The sequence below is a fragment of the Lepisosteus platostomus genome, chromosome 2, assembly GCF_059453375.1.
Source record: "Lepisosteus platostomus isolate fLepPlt1 chromosome 2, fLepPlt1.hap1, whole genome shotgun sequence".
NCBI classification, from domain to species: Eukaryota; Metazoa; Chordata; class Actinopteri; order Semionotiformes; family Lepisosteidae; genus Lepisosteus; species Lepisosteus platostomus.
Genome location: NC_142612.1, coordinates 55,095,514 through 55,112,350, shown reverse-complemented (window position 1 = coordinate 55,112,350; position 16,837 = coordinate 55,095,514). Strand labels below are relative to the sequence as shown.

General features: G+C 41.5%; 1 protein-coding gene across 3 annotated transcripts in view; it reads right to left on the bottom strand.

Moving 5' to 3' along the window:
- Positions 1–12,301: 12,301 nt before the first annotated feature.
- LOC148676560 (5-hydroxytryptamine receptor 1F-like) overlaps positions 12,302–16,837 on the bottom strand; it is a 71,292-nt gene continuing 66,756 nt past the window's right edge. For all 3 annotated transcript variants that reach the window (XM_088608697.1, XM_088608693.1, XM_088608696.1), the window contains one exon: positions 12,302–15,777. In XM_088608697.1, coding sequence (XP_088464823.1) covers positions 14,676–15,776 — 1,101 coding nt within the window. In that variant the 5' untranslated portion in view covers position 15,777 and the 3' untranslated portion in view covers positions 12,302–14,675. The remainder of the gene's footprint in view (positions 15,778–16,837) is intronic.

Genomic DNA, 16,837 nt, shown 5'->3' with positions numbered 1-16,837 from the left:
AGTCACGAATGATGAATTAATCAAACTCATACCAAAAGTATTTACAAATGTAAAAAGTTTATTTTAATGTTAAAGATATTTCAAACATGAAGATTACAGATAATGTAAGTAAAGACAGAGATCATAGAATCATGTGTTTTCTTTATGAAATGTGACACACTGTCGAAATGAAAATGTAAATTGATTACTAGTTATGACCAGCCTGAACATTAATAGATCCTGGCAGGATTTGATGCATGGACATAATCAGCCTCTGGACAGACTGCTATGGGATGTTCTACAAAACATCCTGGGCATTGGTAGCTAGTTGGGGATGTTTGGCTGGCTGCATTTGTCTCTTGTTTATGGTATTTGAGAGTCTGACCCACAGATTTTCTCCTGGAATCAGTTTAGGAGAAAAAAGCTGACCAAGATCTTGACATTGTTTTCTTAAAGTAATCCCATTATAATTGCAGGACTATGCGGTCTAGCAGTGTCTTAGTGGAAAATCTGCACTTCTGTATTTACCTGTGGTGGTACGCAGATTGACAAAACTGCTTTTTTTTTCTTAAAGCTTAAAACTTAGTTCCTCTTCCCTTATCAAAGGGTTCCTGGCTCCTCCTCATTTGAAACAATGGCTTCCAGTACCAGAAAACTACTGGCTCACAGATCCATGAATGTATTTATGAAATCACATTACAGTTCAGTATGTTGTTACCCTGTAGTCACTGATGAAATAACATTATGTACATTGAACAATCTTATTGACCATTATATGTGTATTATATGTGTTTTCATTGTGCGTCTATATGTACTATCTGCAGTATGCCAGGAGAAAAATCCATTTCATTGATTGTACTTCAGAAATAATGTAGTAAAACGCTTTTCAGAAGCAACATGAAGTCTGTAGGTCCTTACTGTGTTTAGACAGACACATAAGATACTCCAGAAAGTGTACAGTAAATACAAAACCACTGCAAGAACAATGACAAAATAATTTCAAATCAGTTAGGGGATTCATTTGGTGACCAATGTTAGGAGTGGTAAAATGGTTTTTCTTTGTTTCTCCAGTTTATCTTTGTTAAAAATGTGTCCCAACAGAATTTTGAATTTTTCCCCGTTTTAAATGTGTAAACTGGAAAAGAGGCTAAAGAGGTTTGGCATGCCATCACATATCCAGGCCAACTTCTACAGGTGCACTATTGAGAGCATCCTGACTGGTTGCATCACTGCCTGGTATGGGAACCGCTCTGTCCGGGATCGCAAAGTACTGCAGAGGGTGGTGAAGTCAGTGCAGCTCATTACCGGCTGTGAGCTACCAAACATCCAGGATATCTACTCAGCTAGATGTCTGAAGAAGGCCAGGTCCATTCTCAAGGACCCCAGTCATCCCAGTCACAAACTGTTTTCCCTCCTACTGTCCGGTAAAGGGTACCAAAGCATTCGGTCCAAGTCCAACAGACTACGGAACAGCTTCTACCTCCAGGCAATAAGACTGCTAAACAGCCAACCTGCAGCTCCTTGAGCAAATCACCTGTAATGGCTACATGGACACACAGTTTTCACTGTATTCAGCATAACCGCACAACTTGTATATATTGCATACACCATGGACACATAGCAGCTCTACTCATATTGAGTTTTATTCCGTTTCTATTAAATCTATTATTATGAAACCTTTTTTTCATAACCTCAATTTTGTGATTTTTGTGTTTTTGTGATTTCTGTGATTCTTGTGATTTTTGTGAGCTTGCAGAAAAGACATTTCATTGCCAGCAACTACTGCTGCACGCTGTATTGTTGTGCATTTGATAAACTTTGATTTGATTTGGAACTTAAACCACTTAAAATCTCTAAAACTTTGGCATGGCAGTTTGCCTGTTTTTCCTGCAGCATTTTTCCTGGTGCCGGTCTCTTCCCATGTCTCAAAGATGTGCTGACTGGGTCTGATTAGTTTTTTTTAATCTTTCCTTTCACCAGGTACCATGGGACTCGCAGAACAGGTGTACTGTTCAAGAAAAGAGTGCTCATGTGTTCTCACTTACATTGTGCAACCTTTGCACGATGTAAGTGACTCGCTACTCCTCCTCTTAAGGGCGCTCCAGCCCTTACTTGTTCTGCCCCATTACCTGCACCTGTTTCTGATTTCTGTTCCCCCTTAAAAGCCGGAGGCAGACGTCACCCGAAGTTCCTCATTGAATCCCGTTTCGTGAGAACCCGGGGTCCTGCTACGTCTGGCTCCATTATGGTTTTAACTTTCTGTTCCTGATTCCCCGCCCTGCCGGTTCCGACCCGGTTCATGGTTTTATTCTCTGGATGGATCCCCTGGCCTTGGACTCTACCTTCTGTCTTGGAATTACCCGTTTGGATTTCGTCTTTGATTGTTCGCCCCGGACTCACTTCCCCCGGACACCTGCTCACCTTGGACACGCCCCCCTGTCTCCATACCCTTCTCCTGCATGATTTTCTCACTACTGTGTCCTCACCAACCAGATCGTCTTATCTGCATAGGGCCCGGAAAGAACTGTTCGTGACACTTTGCTTCTGGGATAGACTTGGCTTGAGTCTTGCCAGTAGGACAATCTTGCCATTCATGAGCCATTTTCCAAAAAGCTCCTTTCATCAGAATTAAGATTGTGGACTGAATTGTTTTTATTATTATTATTATTATTATTATTATTATTATTATTATTATACAGGCGTCTCTGCTGTAACGCGATAGGTGTGTTCCTGTAAAACCTAATGTTATGCAAAATCATGCAATCAAATAACGGGGATTATGGGGAAAAATAAGGTTAGGGACAGACCACTCAAAACCTAACCATAGCTTTACCAAATTTAATAATTATCTTAATAAAAATCTTAGCACAGTTTACAATTAATGTTAAATTTATAATAAGGAGAGTAATACTACAGTAAATTTAGTTCACCACCTGAAATTTTATCACAAGCATGCTTCTTAGACACATTCTTGTCACCTTGTCCACCCATATTTACAGCAATGCAGAAGATTTAGTGAAAATAGCACAAAAATTGAGGAGCATCTCCCAATTAGCACTTCCAAAACAGCACGTGGGACAAACAGGCTGGGGGTGCAACAGAGGGGAACCTGGAGATGGCCAACGAGTTGAACCAGTTCTTTAACAGGTTTGATTCTGGGTCCTCTGTGGCTCAACACCCATCCCCCCACAGCCACACGCTCCCTAACCCTTCACAGCTGTGACTGCCCAACACCTCCTCCATCCCCCCACAACCATGGCCGCCTACAGCTACAACCCCCAAAAGCTACTCACCCACCCATCTCCCACAGCTGCCACTCTCCAACACCTCCGCCATTAACACCTGCAGCACTGAAAGCGCTATGAGCACCATCCCCTAGGCCAGGCTGACCATCACTGCTGACCAGGTGAAGAAGGAGCTGAAGAGGCTGCACCAGGGTAAGGCCACAGGACCAGATAATATCTGTCCCAGAGTTCTGAGGGCCTGTGCTGATCAGCTGAGCGGAGTGCTCCAGCGACTGTTCAACCTGAGCCTGCGCTTGGAGAGAGTCCCGGTGCTCCTGAAGACATCATGCCTGGTCCCGGTACCAAAGAAAGGGCGCCCCTCTGTCCTCAACGACTACAGACCAGTTGCACTGACTTTTCACGTCATGAAGACACTGGAGAGGCTGGTCTTATCCCACCTGAGACCCCTGGTCAGCTCATCACTGAGGAAGCTGGAGGTGATGTAAGTCGATGCCTCCATGACCTCTTGGATCACTGACTACCTGACAGGCAGACCACAGTCTGTGAGACTTCAGAACTGTGTGTCTGAACAGGTAGTGAGTAACACAGGGGCACCTCAAGGAACACTTCTTTCTCCATTCCTCTTCACCCTCTATACTTCAGACTTTAAGTACAACTCAAAGTCATGCCACCTGCAGAGGTTCTCAGATGACTCTGCTATTATGGGATGTATCAAGGGTGAGCAGGAGGAGGAGTACAGAGGACTGGTCAGCAGCTTTGTGGAGTGGTGTGGGGTGAACCACTTGGAACTGAATGTAGTAATAATAATAATAATAATAATAATAATAATAATAATAATAATTGCTTACACTTATATAGCGCTTGTCTGGACACTCCACTCAAAGTGCTTTACAGGTAATGGGGACTCCCCTCCACCAATGTGCAGCATCCACCTGGATGATGCGACGGCAGCCATAGTGCGCCAGAACGCTCACCACACATCAGCTATCAGTGGGGAGGAGAGCAGAGTAATGTAGCCAATTCATAGATGGGGATTATTAGGAGGCCATGATTGGTAAGGGCCAATTGGAAATTTGGCCAGGACACCGGGGTTACATCCCTACTCTTTTCGAGAGACGCCCTGGGATTTTTAATGACCACAGAGAGTCAGGACTTCGGTTTTACATTTCATCCGAAGGACGGTGCCTGTTTACAGTATAGTGTCCCCATCACTATACTGGGGCATTAGGACCCACATGGACTGCAGGGTGAGTGCCCCCTGCTGGCCCCACTAACACCTCTTCCAGCAGCAACCTTAGTTTTTCCCAGGAGGTCTCTCATCCAGGTACTGACCAGGTTCACACCTGCTTAGCTTCAGTGGGTTGCCAGTTGTGAGTTGCAGGCTGATATGGCTGCTGGCTTTTTGTAACAAAGACAAAGGACCTGGTGGTAGATTTCAAGAGGAAAAAGGTCAAACCTACTCCTGTCTACATCCATAGGAGTGGCGTGGAGATGGTGGACTCATACAAGTACCTGGGAGTGCACATCGACGATAGACTGGAATGGTCTAAGAACATCGAGGCCATCTATAAGAAGGGCCAGAGCCGACTTTACTTCTTGAGGAGGCTCAGGTCCTTCAATGTATGTAGTAAGATGCTACAGGAGGTCATTCTTGCCTTCTGCCAAAAGACTGTACAACGCATCCACCTTGCGTCTGCGCAGAGGCAACACTGACATTGACCTGTTTCTGGACTGAATGCATCTACACATCTACTGCTACATCTGTTCTCTTTCTTTTCTTTCCTGTTTACAACCGTTTTTTTGTGTGTGCAATATATGCCAGGGACCCGTGCAATACATTTATATTTAGATCTATATCTATATTTATATTCATATGTGTGATACGATTTTTCTGCGTACTGTTCTAGTTTGTTCTTTGTGTGTCCGGACTGTGAGTAACTCTTTTAGTGCACTGTACTGATTGTATTGTATGTATTGTACTATTATTATTATTGCATCATTCGTTACACTGTGGCTGTGTTGTCTGTGTAAAGTTGCTGTTGCACTGCAATTTCCCTCACGGGATCAATAAAGTATCTATCTACAACTGAGCATCATATATATTCCTCCACGGACCGTCGTGTTCAGTTGCGTTACTTCGTGACGCTAAATGTACACATGTCGGGGATGAAACTGCGTATAAGCCAACACGAGTTTTGCGTTATACAGACATCTTTCCCCTATTTACCAATCGCGTATGAGCCAATTCGCATTTTGGAAACTCGCATACTAGCAGATCACTGCACTTTACTATGACTGCAACACCACCCTCTGGTATGGAATGGAACTACTCATGGTGCCACTTTGGGTTAGGGTATACATGCTTTGATATTACTCTGGCTCCCTCAGTGAATTGCTGTGTATTGAGCTAAAAAAAAGATGCATTCTTTTTCTCAATTACACTGGACAGTGTAATAGAAATATGTTTGGCAAATATAAATGGCTGAAGAACAGGAAAATGCAAATTCAGAGACATTATTCTGTGAGGGGAGTGTAAAATGGAATGATGATTAGTGCTGTTTTCAGCCCAGACTGCTCTAAATAGGCAGGCTCAACTCATGACTTTAAAGGGCTCCGATGAAAAGTGAGTCTGCAATATCTTACCTCTCACAGTAGCAAAAGAGCACACTGCTTTGCATTAAGTTAAATGAAAAAAAACATTCACATCCATCACATTCAGCTGTGAGAGTCCTCAGCCTAAATAAAAAAATATTCATGAGGGGAATTTTCTTAAAATTCCCAGGAACAAGAACTTCTTAAATAATCTGTCTCCTGGGAATTTTAAGAAAATTCCCCTTGTTATTACTCAACGGCAGATATGCAGTATAACCTTATCTATACACTATCGTTTTTTCTGCTTTGGGCAACTCTTAAGACTGGTCATACATTACATGTGAACATGCTGTAGACTTTCTATCATGTTGTGAGAGTTTCATTTGACCAAGTGATGAGACACAAACAAGACCGTCAAAATACACCATTTACACAAAGTATGACACAGTTCTTAGTAGTTTCATCTGGATTTCCTGTCCCATCAGACATTTACTATTAATAACAGAACAATGAAGTTCCTAAATCTGGCCTGAGCAAAGAGTTATTTGAATAATTCTCCTAGTATGAACTAGGCTTCATTTCAGGAGATCTATCATGTTTTGTTGCTGATGTTTGATTCCCTACGTAATTGCTCTTAGGGGAAGTGGATGAGTCATAAAGCATATCAGAATTATACCTCTACTGAAATACTTCCTTTTAGCTTTCCCTGAAGAGTCTACAGTTTAAGAAACCAGTGCTTTTTTTCATTGGTAGTGTTATGAGGAGAAACGGAAGATAACCATATGTGAGCCATTTCAGGAGAGCATCTGTATGTACAAGCTATAGGTAGATACAGGCTCAAAATCAGTAAAGTAACTGAGGTGACAGGAGAGCAGTTTGAAATATAAAATTACATAAACAATAGTTGAAGCTTATTTAAGTCTGCTCTTCTTCATAACTACAGCAGTTACTTGAATTATAATACAATAATATATATAATATGTTTATAGTGAAGAAACAACAGGGGCACAGTAAGCTTTTTCACTTATGAGCTATTGAAGAAGGCTGAAGATAAAATCCAGAAACGTCATTATAAAGAAAAACAAAAACATCCCATGTAATACTTAACATTTAAAGAAAAAAAAAGTATCAGAACGTACAGTATTGCTTTCCCTCCAACAGGTGGCTCTGTCTCACCTAAAGATGGACTTTCCAATATACATTAATACCCTTAATTAACTTCGTTGAAATGCTGCCTTTTTTAATTCAACCTCAAAGAAGAAGCAGAGCAAAGCAGAAAGCACAGTTAAAGGGCACCACTGGACCATCAAGTTTCAAACAGAGCTTTTCTGGATGCATTATTGGAAGATGACACAAAGCCCCTTTCTCTTGACTGGATCTGAGATACAGGGCACATTAATTCAATGTCACCTCTGGAGAAAACCAGGTCAAATGACTCCATTCCCCAGAGAACTTATTTTGCATTACTATAGTTTGCGAGCCTCTTATATTTCTTTTTCTCCTACTTTTTGACCGTATTTCTCTCCTCCAGATCTGTAGTAGGATGGTGGGATTTATAATCCGAAGGGTGGTTCCAGGTCTACCGTGCTCAGTATTCAGTCACCTTTGCCATTTGAATTGTGGTTAGGGTGTCACTGGATCACAGGGGTGGGTGGCCATGATACTGGAAGGACAGCACTGAGCAGTAAGACTTAGCACAACAGTCTGTGATTGAGGTACTGGATAGGTACGAGGGGAATTCCTCCAGTGAGTTAACTCAGCAGTAGAGTTATGCAGATAATAACACACAGTTTTCCTCTAGAAACAGGGTTTCAACTGTTTTAAGCTGAGAAAAGGCTTTACTGACACAGTCGAGCTGTTGTAACTGACTAGGAATTCCAGGACGTGTCTGTGAGGTTTATTTAGTCTTTTTTTACAATTTGGTTCCCCCCCACCCTCCAGAAGAATAAATTACATTAAGGAACCTGGAAAAGAAGTGTCTTGAGCCTTAAGCTGCCCCCTGCAGTGTCTCAGGGGGAGCCTGTTTCTTGCAGTCTGGGTCACAGTGCTTGTGGCTGCAGTGATCTGTTAAACCACGCAGGTCCACACAAAAGGACAGGAGGAAAGTAAGAGGCATCACAGAGCTTGAATAACAAGCTCCTCTTCTCTCAGCACCTTGTCAGTGGAAAAACACTTCACCATTAATCCATTAATCCCCCCTACTTCACCAGCGACTCAACAACCTCACAATAATGTTATATATATAAAAAAACAGCGGATGCAACAGATTTCTTCGACAGCAGACAGCCAGAACCAAAAGTGTGAATTGAATCTAGTGCCAGGCAGATTGTGTTCTTGCATTTCATATGCTGTCTGGGCACAAACCCAGACACGTTTTCGAAAAAAAAATAACTGCAGGAAAGGGGATTAGAAACAAAAACACCTGAAACCTGTTTGATACAGTAAGAATGTATGGAGATATTTAGAGATTTTGTGAAGGTTTTTGGCTTTAACATTCTTACTGTAACATATACAACACTGCATGTTTTACCTTGTCTGGGACACACCCTCAGTTGTCTAAAGGAAGGCCCTGCTCTGACCTTGAAATATTTTTACATACTGTAGGTCAAACAACATTTGAACTCCCATGGTGCACAAGAAGAACATGTGGTCATAAGGTTGCCAAGAATGTCTGTTCCTAAATATGAGAGAGAATGATGTAAAAAGACAAAGGGGTCAAAGTCACATTGAAGAAGAAGCTTGTCAGTGATTTTCAATGAACATGGCAGCTTCTGCCAAGCCCACTGGCCACAACAGACATTTATAAAGGGGCCCAAGTCTACCTGTCACGTTAATACTGCACATGGCAAGGGCCGATATCTACAGCAAAATATATTTTATGAGCTTTGTTTTTACAAGGTAAGTTAATCAAAATTAGTTACCAGGGGCCTGCTGAGTGGCTGTAACAGTGAAGGTACTTGTCCAATGCAGATTATGCTCCCTGATCACAGGTTCGAGCCTGGGTCACATCACTAGCTGACTGAGCAGAATTCCCCAAGCAGCACACAGGGGAGGGTGGGATTTGTTGGCCACAACTTTCTCCACCCATAGCGCCTCCTCTGGTCTTGCAGGGAGAAACACACCTCTCTGTGAAGTACAGGGCTGTGCCATGTACCTTGTGTGAGCCGGCTGTGAGAGTCAGCCTGTATGTCCACATCCTCCTGTATGCTACTGCATGGTTTGCAGCTTCAAGCCAAGATGGAAGTCACACAGTCAGCTATTCCAAATCAATTGACAGTTGGCGAATAAAGCTATCTAAATAAAGCTATCTTTAATTATTTGTAAATACATTTTGAATCACCAATCAGTTCAAGATCAAGATCCTGTGAATTTCCAACAACAATTTTGAGTGAGCACAGTGGGTTTTATAGTTAAAGATGGTAATACTATTGTCTACTTCATCTCAAACTCACAGGAGTCTGCCACATGACCATTCATCGACTGTAAATTTAAATTAGGCTTATCTTAAATAGGCATGGCCAGATTCTGAGCTGCACATGATATTTCAATGAGCAAAATGCCCAGAAATCCATTGCTAGCTCCTGGATGTGATACAACACCAGTACAAAGTCACAGAAACAGTTGTGGATGTGGTACAACACCTTTCAATTACAACAGGATAGATGTTCATGAGGAGCAGGGACCTGGGCACTCAGGTGTCTTTTCCAGGCCACATTGAAGGCATGATTAAAAAAGACAAATGTGTGACACCTGCTGTCTCTGCAATGAAAGGCCTCTTTACCCTGGGCAGTGTGCCCATAGTGTGCCACTTCCCAACCACCCTCTCTGTGTCTCTGTGTATTCCAGGTCTTCACAAAAATATCAGTGGTGCTACAGCCTGGAGCTGCTGGACCACCTACCTCACAGCCCCAACCTGGTACCCAGTGATTTTCATCTCTTCTGTGCCCTAAAGAAGCACCTGTCCAGAGGATCATCTGAAACTGACATGACAAGCAGCAGGCAATTATACCTTGTCACCAGTAATGTCACCTCAATTCCTGCTACATAGGATTCTGTCATGCCATTTTGTTGAAGGGCTTAAATTTAAACAACTTTTATTCATGTGATAAACGCAGATATGCCAAGGTGCCATGATCATATTGTTCATTTTAGCTGCATTTATTTGTGATTAGACTACCGGGAGCTCTTGTTATCTTCTTTTTTCTTTAAACACTTTGATAATAAGCATCCATAGCAGCTAAACGACTTTCTTACATTAACACCTTTTGCATTAACATTTTCACATTTTTAACGTGTCTCACATCAACTAGACATTTCCAGTCTTGAGTCAATGAATAGACTCTAATCGCGACACATTTATGGTATTTGTGTGATTAATATATTTAAAAAGTATCCATTGGTAAGCACAGATAACTTAAAAGAATATAAATTTGAACCTATGGCACAAAGAGTGTCAATAGGAAGAACAGCTCAGCGTTTCTCAACTATTACTTGTCCCCAGCATCAGTGATTCATTCTCCTGTGTTGGAAACTGTGTTTGTCTTTTTATATAGTTTTTTCAGGACTTTTACACTTTTTAGTTTACAATATATGTACATTAAGAGTCTAAAATGGCAGAATTTCTGTTTTGTTTACATTAGGTTCAGCAGGACAGCAGGAAAATGTGAATTGAAGACCTTCAGAGATGAATAGCTGGAGGCCTTTTGGAGTTCACTGTTTTTGCACGCCCACTCTTTAGTATTTAAAAATATATGAGCCCATCAGGTCAAGAGATTAATACCTTGGGTTTGAGGAATTGAGAATCTGCGTTCTTCAGTGACTGAGGGAAGAGTGTTTCATACTGTTCATTCTCTGGTATGTTACACAAGTGGCAGCAGTAAAGAGGCAGGCTGTGACTTCTGTACAAACTGCTCAAGATTGATTTCCCAGCTAATGAATAATGAATACAATGAATATGCACTATTACAGGATTTTCATAACATCTCACTCTCGTCATGCCAATCTTGCAACACAACAGTTTCAGTCTGGTTCTTTTCCTCTGTTTCTTCTGTAATAAGCAAAACTGTCATTTTAACAATAAAATTATTAGTGTTGAAGAAAATACTTTAAAAAATGAACTTACCATGATTAGAAGCTGATTGAAAGAAAAATGCAATGGGTCACAGTTAATCATTGCTTTGAAAATCAGACATGTAACCCTTAACAGCTACAGTTACAATTAATTAATTCTGAATGACTACCATGTCCTGGTTTCAAAAATCACCATTAACAATATGTTCCTCATGTTATAAGTATTTGACAGTCTCCTGATACTGAACAGCACCTCAACTGTGAAGCTCAATGGAGATGAGGTTCTTTGGAGCACTTGTGATTCCTTCTTCTTTCAAACTTTAACCTCTAAATCAGTTTTGGTAAAGGTTTATCATGTTTTCTTCTATCCATGAAACTTTGTTCTATAACTCTCCTGGCTCATCTCTGAGGTAATGCCAAGGTCTGGGGATACATAGGTGACACTGAAGGTGTCTTGCTGCTCTTTATTGTAATTGATGAAACCAATGTTGGCAGAAGAGGAATTAATTCTGTAATGTACAGAAACATTATGTCTGCTTATGAAGAAAATGCTTCAATTTCTATTGAGTAGCACTTCACCACACAGCATGACAATGACTGAAAACATGTGGCCAGTGCCACACAGGCGTTTGTCAGGAGAAAAAAGATTTAAATCCAATTGAGCATGCATTTTTCAATTGAGAGAAAAAAAAAAATGAAGCCAACCCACCCCAAGAACAGAAGGTACTGTATATAAAGTGTTTATAATATGTAATATTATCGAATATGATGAATTGTATGCATAGAATTACCCAAAAAAGCAAATACTGTACAGTATATACAGTATATTGAACTTATCATTCATATTACTCTCCAAGGTCAAGACAGTGGTGCAGTGGTTAGCATTGCTATCTCGCAGTGCTGGGGCCCTGGGTTCAATTATTGGGGTAATGCCTGCGTACAGTTTGTATGTTGTGTTCATTTGGGATTTCTCTGGGTGTACCAGTTTTTCCCCACAGTCCCCACAGTCCTAAGACATAATAGTAGGATAACTGGCTTCTAAGAAAAGTGGACCTGGTGTGAGTGTTTGTGTGTGTCCTGCGATGGACTGTTGTCCCATCCAAGGTGCACCCTGCCTTGCCCTTGCGCCCTGTTGCTTGCTGGGATAAGTCTGGCTCCCCTGCAACCCTGTATTGGATAAAGTGGTTAGCAAATGGATGGATGAATTTACAAATACAAAAAGCTAGACCTCAAAGCAACCATAATGGTTTTAAATGTGTTGCCCAGCACTGAGCGATGGTGCTTCCAGTCCAAATACAATGTTTCTTGGCATGTCTGAAAAAACAAACAGGGAGAATATGTGTGATGATAGTGGATCCTGTGAGCAGCTGAAAACAGGCCTGTCTGCTGAGAAAGAAAACAATAACAGAAAAAAGCAATATTTGCTCCATTTATTGTACAAAGAATCTGGATGACCAAGAAAAATATTTTTTACAATACATATACACAATTTCCCATTTCCTTCTATTTATATACTGTATACAACTTATATATGATTACAATTTATTTTGTGACATTTTACAGTACAATCCTTACATTTTTGTTGTACCTTTTGAAAGAGAAGCCATCTTTCTTGTGCAAAGAAGAAGACATCTCTTCCTTTGAAGGTTTGAAGTTCGGTGACTGCTGGCCTCATCTAATTTTCCTAATTGTCGTGAATTCGGGATTTGCAAGGAAAACACTTCCCATATCGCCACACAGTCACATCAGCCCCATGGAACCTGAAACAAAACTTTGGCGGCATCTTAAGCTGACAGCCTTTTATTTCTCTTGTTGGATCGATAAGCATAATAATATTATTATTATACTTATAATACGCTTATAATAATATTATGCTTAATATGCTTACGCTTAATAACATTTACAGTAAATCCAAAGCAGGTAAAAAAAAATGTTCTTGAAAACAGTTGAAAAAGCACGTAGATTGTTGCTACTCTTAAAGTGCTTCCAATCCAAAAATGAAATGAAAAGGCTTTGTGCAATAAAATAATTAGCTGCAAATACAATATTGAGGTGTCTATGGCAACATATAAAAAATGTACAATGCTAGCAATCATCAGTGCATTTCTCCTACAGGCACAATTTAAACCATGATTCCTGAAAACCCAGTTGTGGTGATGGATGTGTACCTTAAATCCATGAGTGACACATTCATACAGTACACTGGGGGGAAATCTGAAAATGAGTGGACACGAAATGGGCTGCCTGTCAAAACCCAGTTACTGCCTGTCAAAATTAATGTAATTAAGCACGAAGAGTAATGCATAATAAAACGAAGTTGCAATGCAGTGATGGCTTGACAAATGAGGTTAATTGGATTTAATTGTATGAATTGATTGCACTCCTCGGCTCCTCAGTGCAATTGTGTAAAGAATGATTTTTCCTCCTCACTATGTCGGTTCCCCTAAATATGAAATGTCACGAATAGGCTAGTCTTGAATAATGTTCAGAATATCAGATATTGGTATTTTCTATCATGAATACTGATTAAAAGATGCTAAGGATTAAATAAAATGGTAATGATAAGTTGATTGCGCATCTGTAGTTTGGCTCTCAATCATGGACATGCTTTAGTTTTTATATGACTCCCTTTCCCTACTCTGCACTTGACTAAGCTGTATATCCCGTGTACCCTCAAGGTGATTCCTCAGCAGGGACAAATCACAACATACACATTCCACAGAGCACTCCAACTGTACAGGATTCTGTACCTAATTTACAAGATATTATCGCTCTGTGCCGCTGTGCAAGAAAGCATCATGCAGTGCAATGAAATCCTTTTATAAGCTGGTATAAAGAATAAATAATGTATTGTTCTGGCTCAGATTTTTTTGCACTCAATAATATGAATAAAAATCTACAGAAATACTCAGGTTTCAAAAAAGACACCACACAGGCTCTATTGCTACTCATCAGTTCTTACATCTCCTCCATCTTCCCTTGTTAATTCTCTCTTAGGAAGTGTCAACGCCCATTAGACGTAAGGGACTGGAGCTTGATACTTCACACATTGAGTTAAAAGGGTGCTGTGCGCTTGTTGTTTTGATATTTGCTAATAAAAAAATGGGAGAAAATGCTTGGTTAATAGACTCCATTAGTTTCACAGCATTCAGACAGAAAAGCAGATTTAAACTGACTGATCGTCTTGTTGATCTCTGCAATGCTTACCTGATGGCAACTTTAGAAGGAACACAGAGAACTGTGTCTTAAAAGATAACAAAGCTGTGGATATATTTAAGGTAATCTCTGGATATGAAACCACAGAAACAGGTATAGTGTCTTCATTTCAAACAGTAAGCCTTCTAATGGTATGAAATGAGAACAGTGTTATACCAATGGTCATAATTATTACCATAGTGTCGTCTGACAAGCACATCTTCTCCCCTGTAACCCTTTGGCGATACTCTTCAGCATTCACCATTCATTCATATCAAATAAAGAAAATGACCCTACAAATCAAAAGGAAACTAGATAAAAAATATTTAAAGCAATAAACCACAAGCAGTGGTGTAGATCGTTGTCATAAATATGGTGACAAAGGAACCTCACAAATCAAATTAAAAAATAATACAGAAATAGTCTTGAGTTCCATGGGAAAATAGAGGGTCCACATTCATTAAGATGTAGTGTCATTGTAATGTAACTCACATTACTGAGATCTGTGCCCCCCAGTGTCAGTTTTCCTCTTGGACCATTTAAATGAGGTTTGGTTCTTCTGCTCAAAGTCCTTCACTGCTCGTCCTCTCTCCATCAAAGGTAATGTCTGCACTTGATGAGCTTTTGGAAAGCCTTTTTGAAATCCTCATTGAAGATGGTGTAGATGAGGGGGTTAATAAGAGAATTTAGGTACCCCAGCCATGTCAGGAAGTCAGCCACTTCTAAGGACACGCTGCACACAGAGCAGACGTTGACGATGAGTTCCTTGAGAAAGAAAGGCAGCCAACAAATCACAAAAGCCCCCAAGATTAAGCCTAGAGTCGTGGCTGCTTTCTTTTCCCTGGTGCTGGAAATCTTTTGTCTCCTCCAGGACTTTTCCCGGTGGGATTCACTCTTGGGGCTCTTGATGGTGATGTGCATGCGCTCCCCTTCAGTAGAAGGCTCAGAGTAGGACTTCTCTGGAGGGCACAGGGCAGGATTGCTCTTTGAGCGCTTGTCCATGCACTCCGGCAGCATGTTGCCATTCATCTCCTCCTTGGTAATGCGGCTGACGCTCCTCTTGTGGTACAGGGTCTTGGCTGCCCTGTAGATCTTGTAATACAGGATAAGAATGAGAGCAAGGGGGATGTAGAAGGCCCCAAAAGTGGAGTAGATGGTGAAGGCGATGTGGTTGTGCTTGATGAGGCATTCGTCGTCCTTGTTTTCGTTCTGGTGCCTCCAGAACAGTGGGGGCATTGAGATGAAGATGGAGATGGTCCATACCACCGAGATCATGATGGCAGCACGCTTGGGTGTCCTTTTGCGGGAGTATTCCACTGCATCTGTGATGGCCCGGTAGCGGTCCAGGGCTATGGCAGCCAGGTGCAGGATGGAGCAGGTGCAACAAGTGATGTCGACGCTCAGCCAGATGTTACACACCACTTGGCCCATGATCCAGGTCTCTTTCATGATGTAGACGATGCTGAAGGGCATCACAAGGATGGCCACCAGAAAGTCAGTGACGGCCAGTGAACAAATCAAATAGTTGGCAGGATGGTGCAGCTTCCTGGTGACGATGATGGCTGTGATCACCAGAGAGTTGATGGCCGTGGTCATCAACGCCAGCAGGGACAGAGTCAGGGATATCAGGATCTTACTGGTGGGGCCTTTATTGACCACTTCAGCAGTGCCATTGGTGCTGTTGCACAAATCCATGCTGAGGGAGACCGGTGAAGAAAATCCCCACCGTCCATGAGAACAAAGAAACAGCAAAAATATGAAACAAATTAGCTTCAATGAAAAGAGCATAAATCTAAATCTCTGATAAAAACAGATTGGTCTGTAAATGACAGTGGCTTTAGTCAAGTGGTGGCCTGGATCACTATGGCAATGCACACTGAACTGTGTGAGAAACGAGCTATTTTCCTGCCATTTTCTTTGGACAAATTCAGACTGCCACAGATAAGCTCTGCCTCTTTCTGGGTCTGCTATGACTTTAGTACTCTTAGCAAGCCCTGACTGCATTAATATGATGAATGCACCGCAGCTGGGCTAGCACAAATCACTGAAATGGGGAGAGGATCAAACTATAAAATATAAACTCTTAAACACATCCACAGATGGGTCTAGCCTATTTCACTCCTTAATTCCAATGACAACAAAGAAAAGGTAAAAAATATATATATATTTATATATATATTTTTTCTAACAAAATAAACTTTATTTCAAAGAAAACATCTCACTATCAGTAGGTACAGTAGGTCAGTCCCCTTTCCAGGCCATAAAGGCCCATGGGGGAATGGGCCACCATTTTTCTGGACCATCCAACACTGGAGGTGGAGGTGATGTGGTCAGCAGCATGCTCCAGCCGGCCTATTACCCCTGGAGGGATTAAACCCCAGTACTCATTTGGAAAGCAGGCTGAGTGGACCTGGGAGCCGTCTGGAAGGAATTAGAGCAAGCTACATCGCTTGCCCCTACCTGGGATTGAACCCAGGACTTTCCAGTCAGGAGCTACAGTAGATGCCCTTGCCATCTCAGCTACCATGGCTCCTCTCATAATCAATACACATTCTAAAATATCAAACTATCATCAAAAAAACTTTCCGAAACAGCTGATTGTCCACTATCAATCCGTGCAAGTGGATGATGGGGCCAGATTTGCGCAATGAAAGAATCCCTCCAATCCTTACCACTTGCTTTTGCCCATGCCATTTCCCTGTCCCAGCTCTGAAACTGCGGAGCAGGAGCTCATGGAACAGGGAGTCGCACTTTAG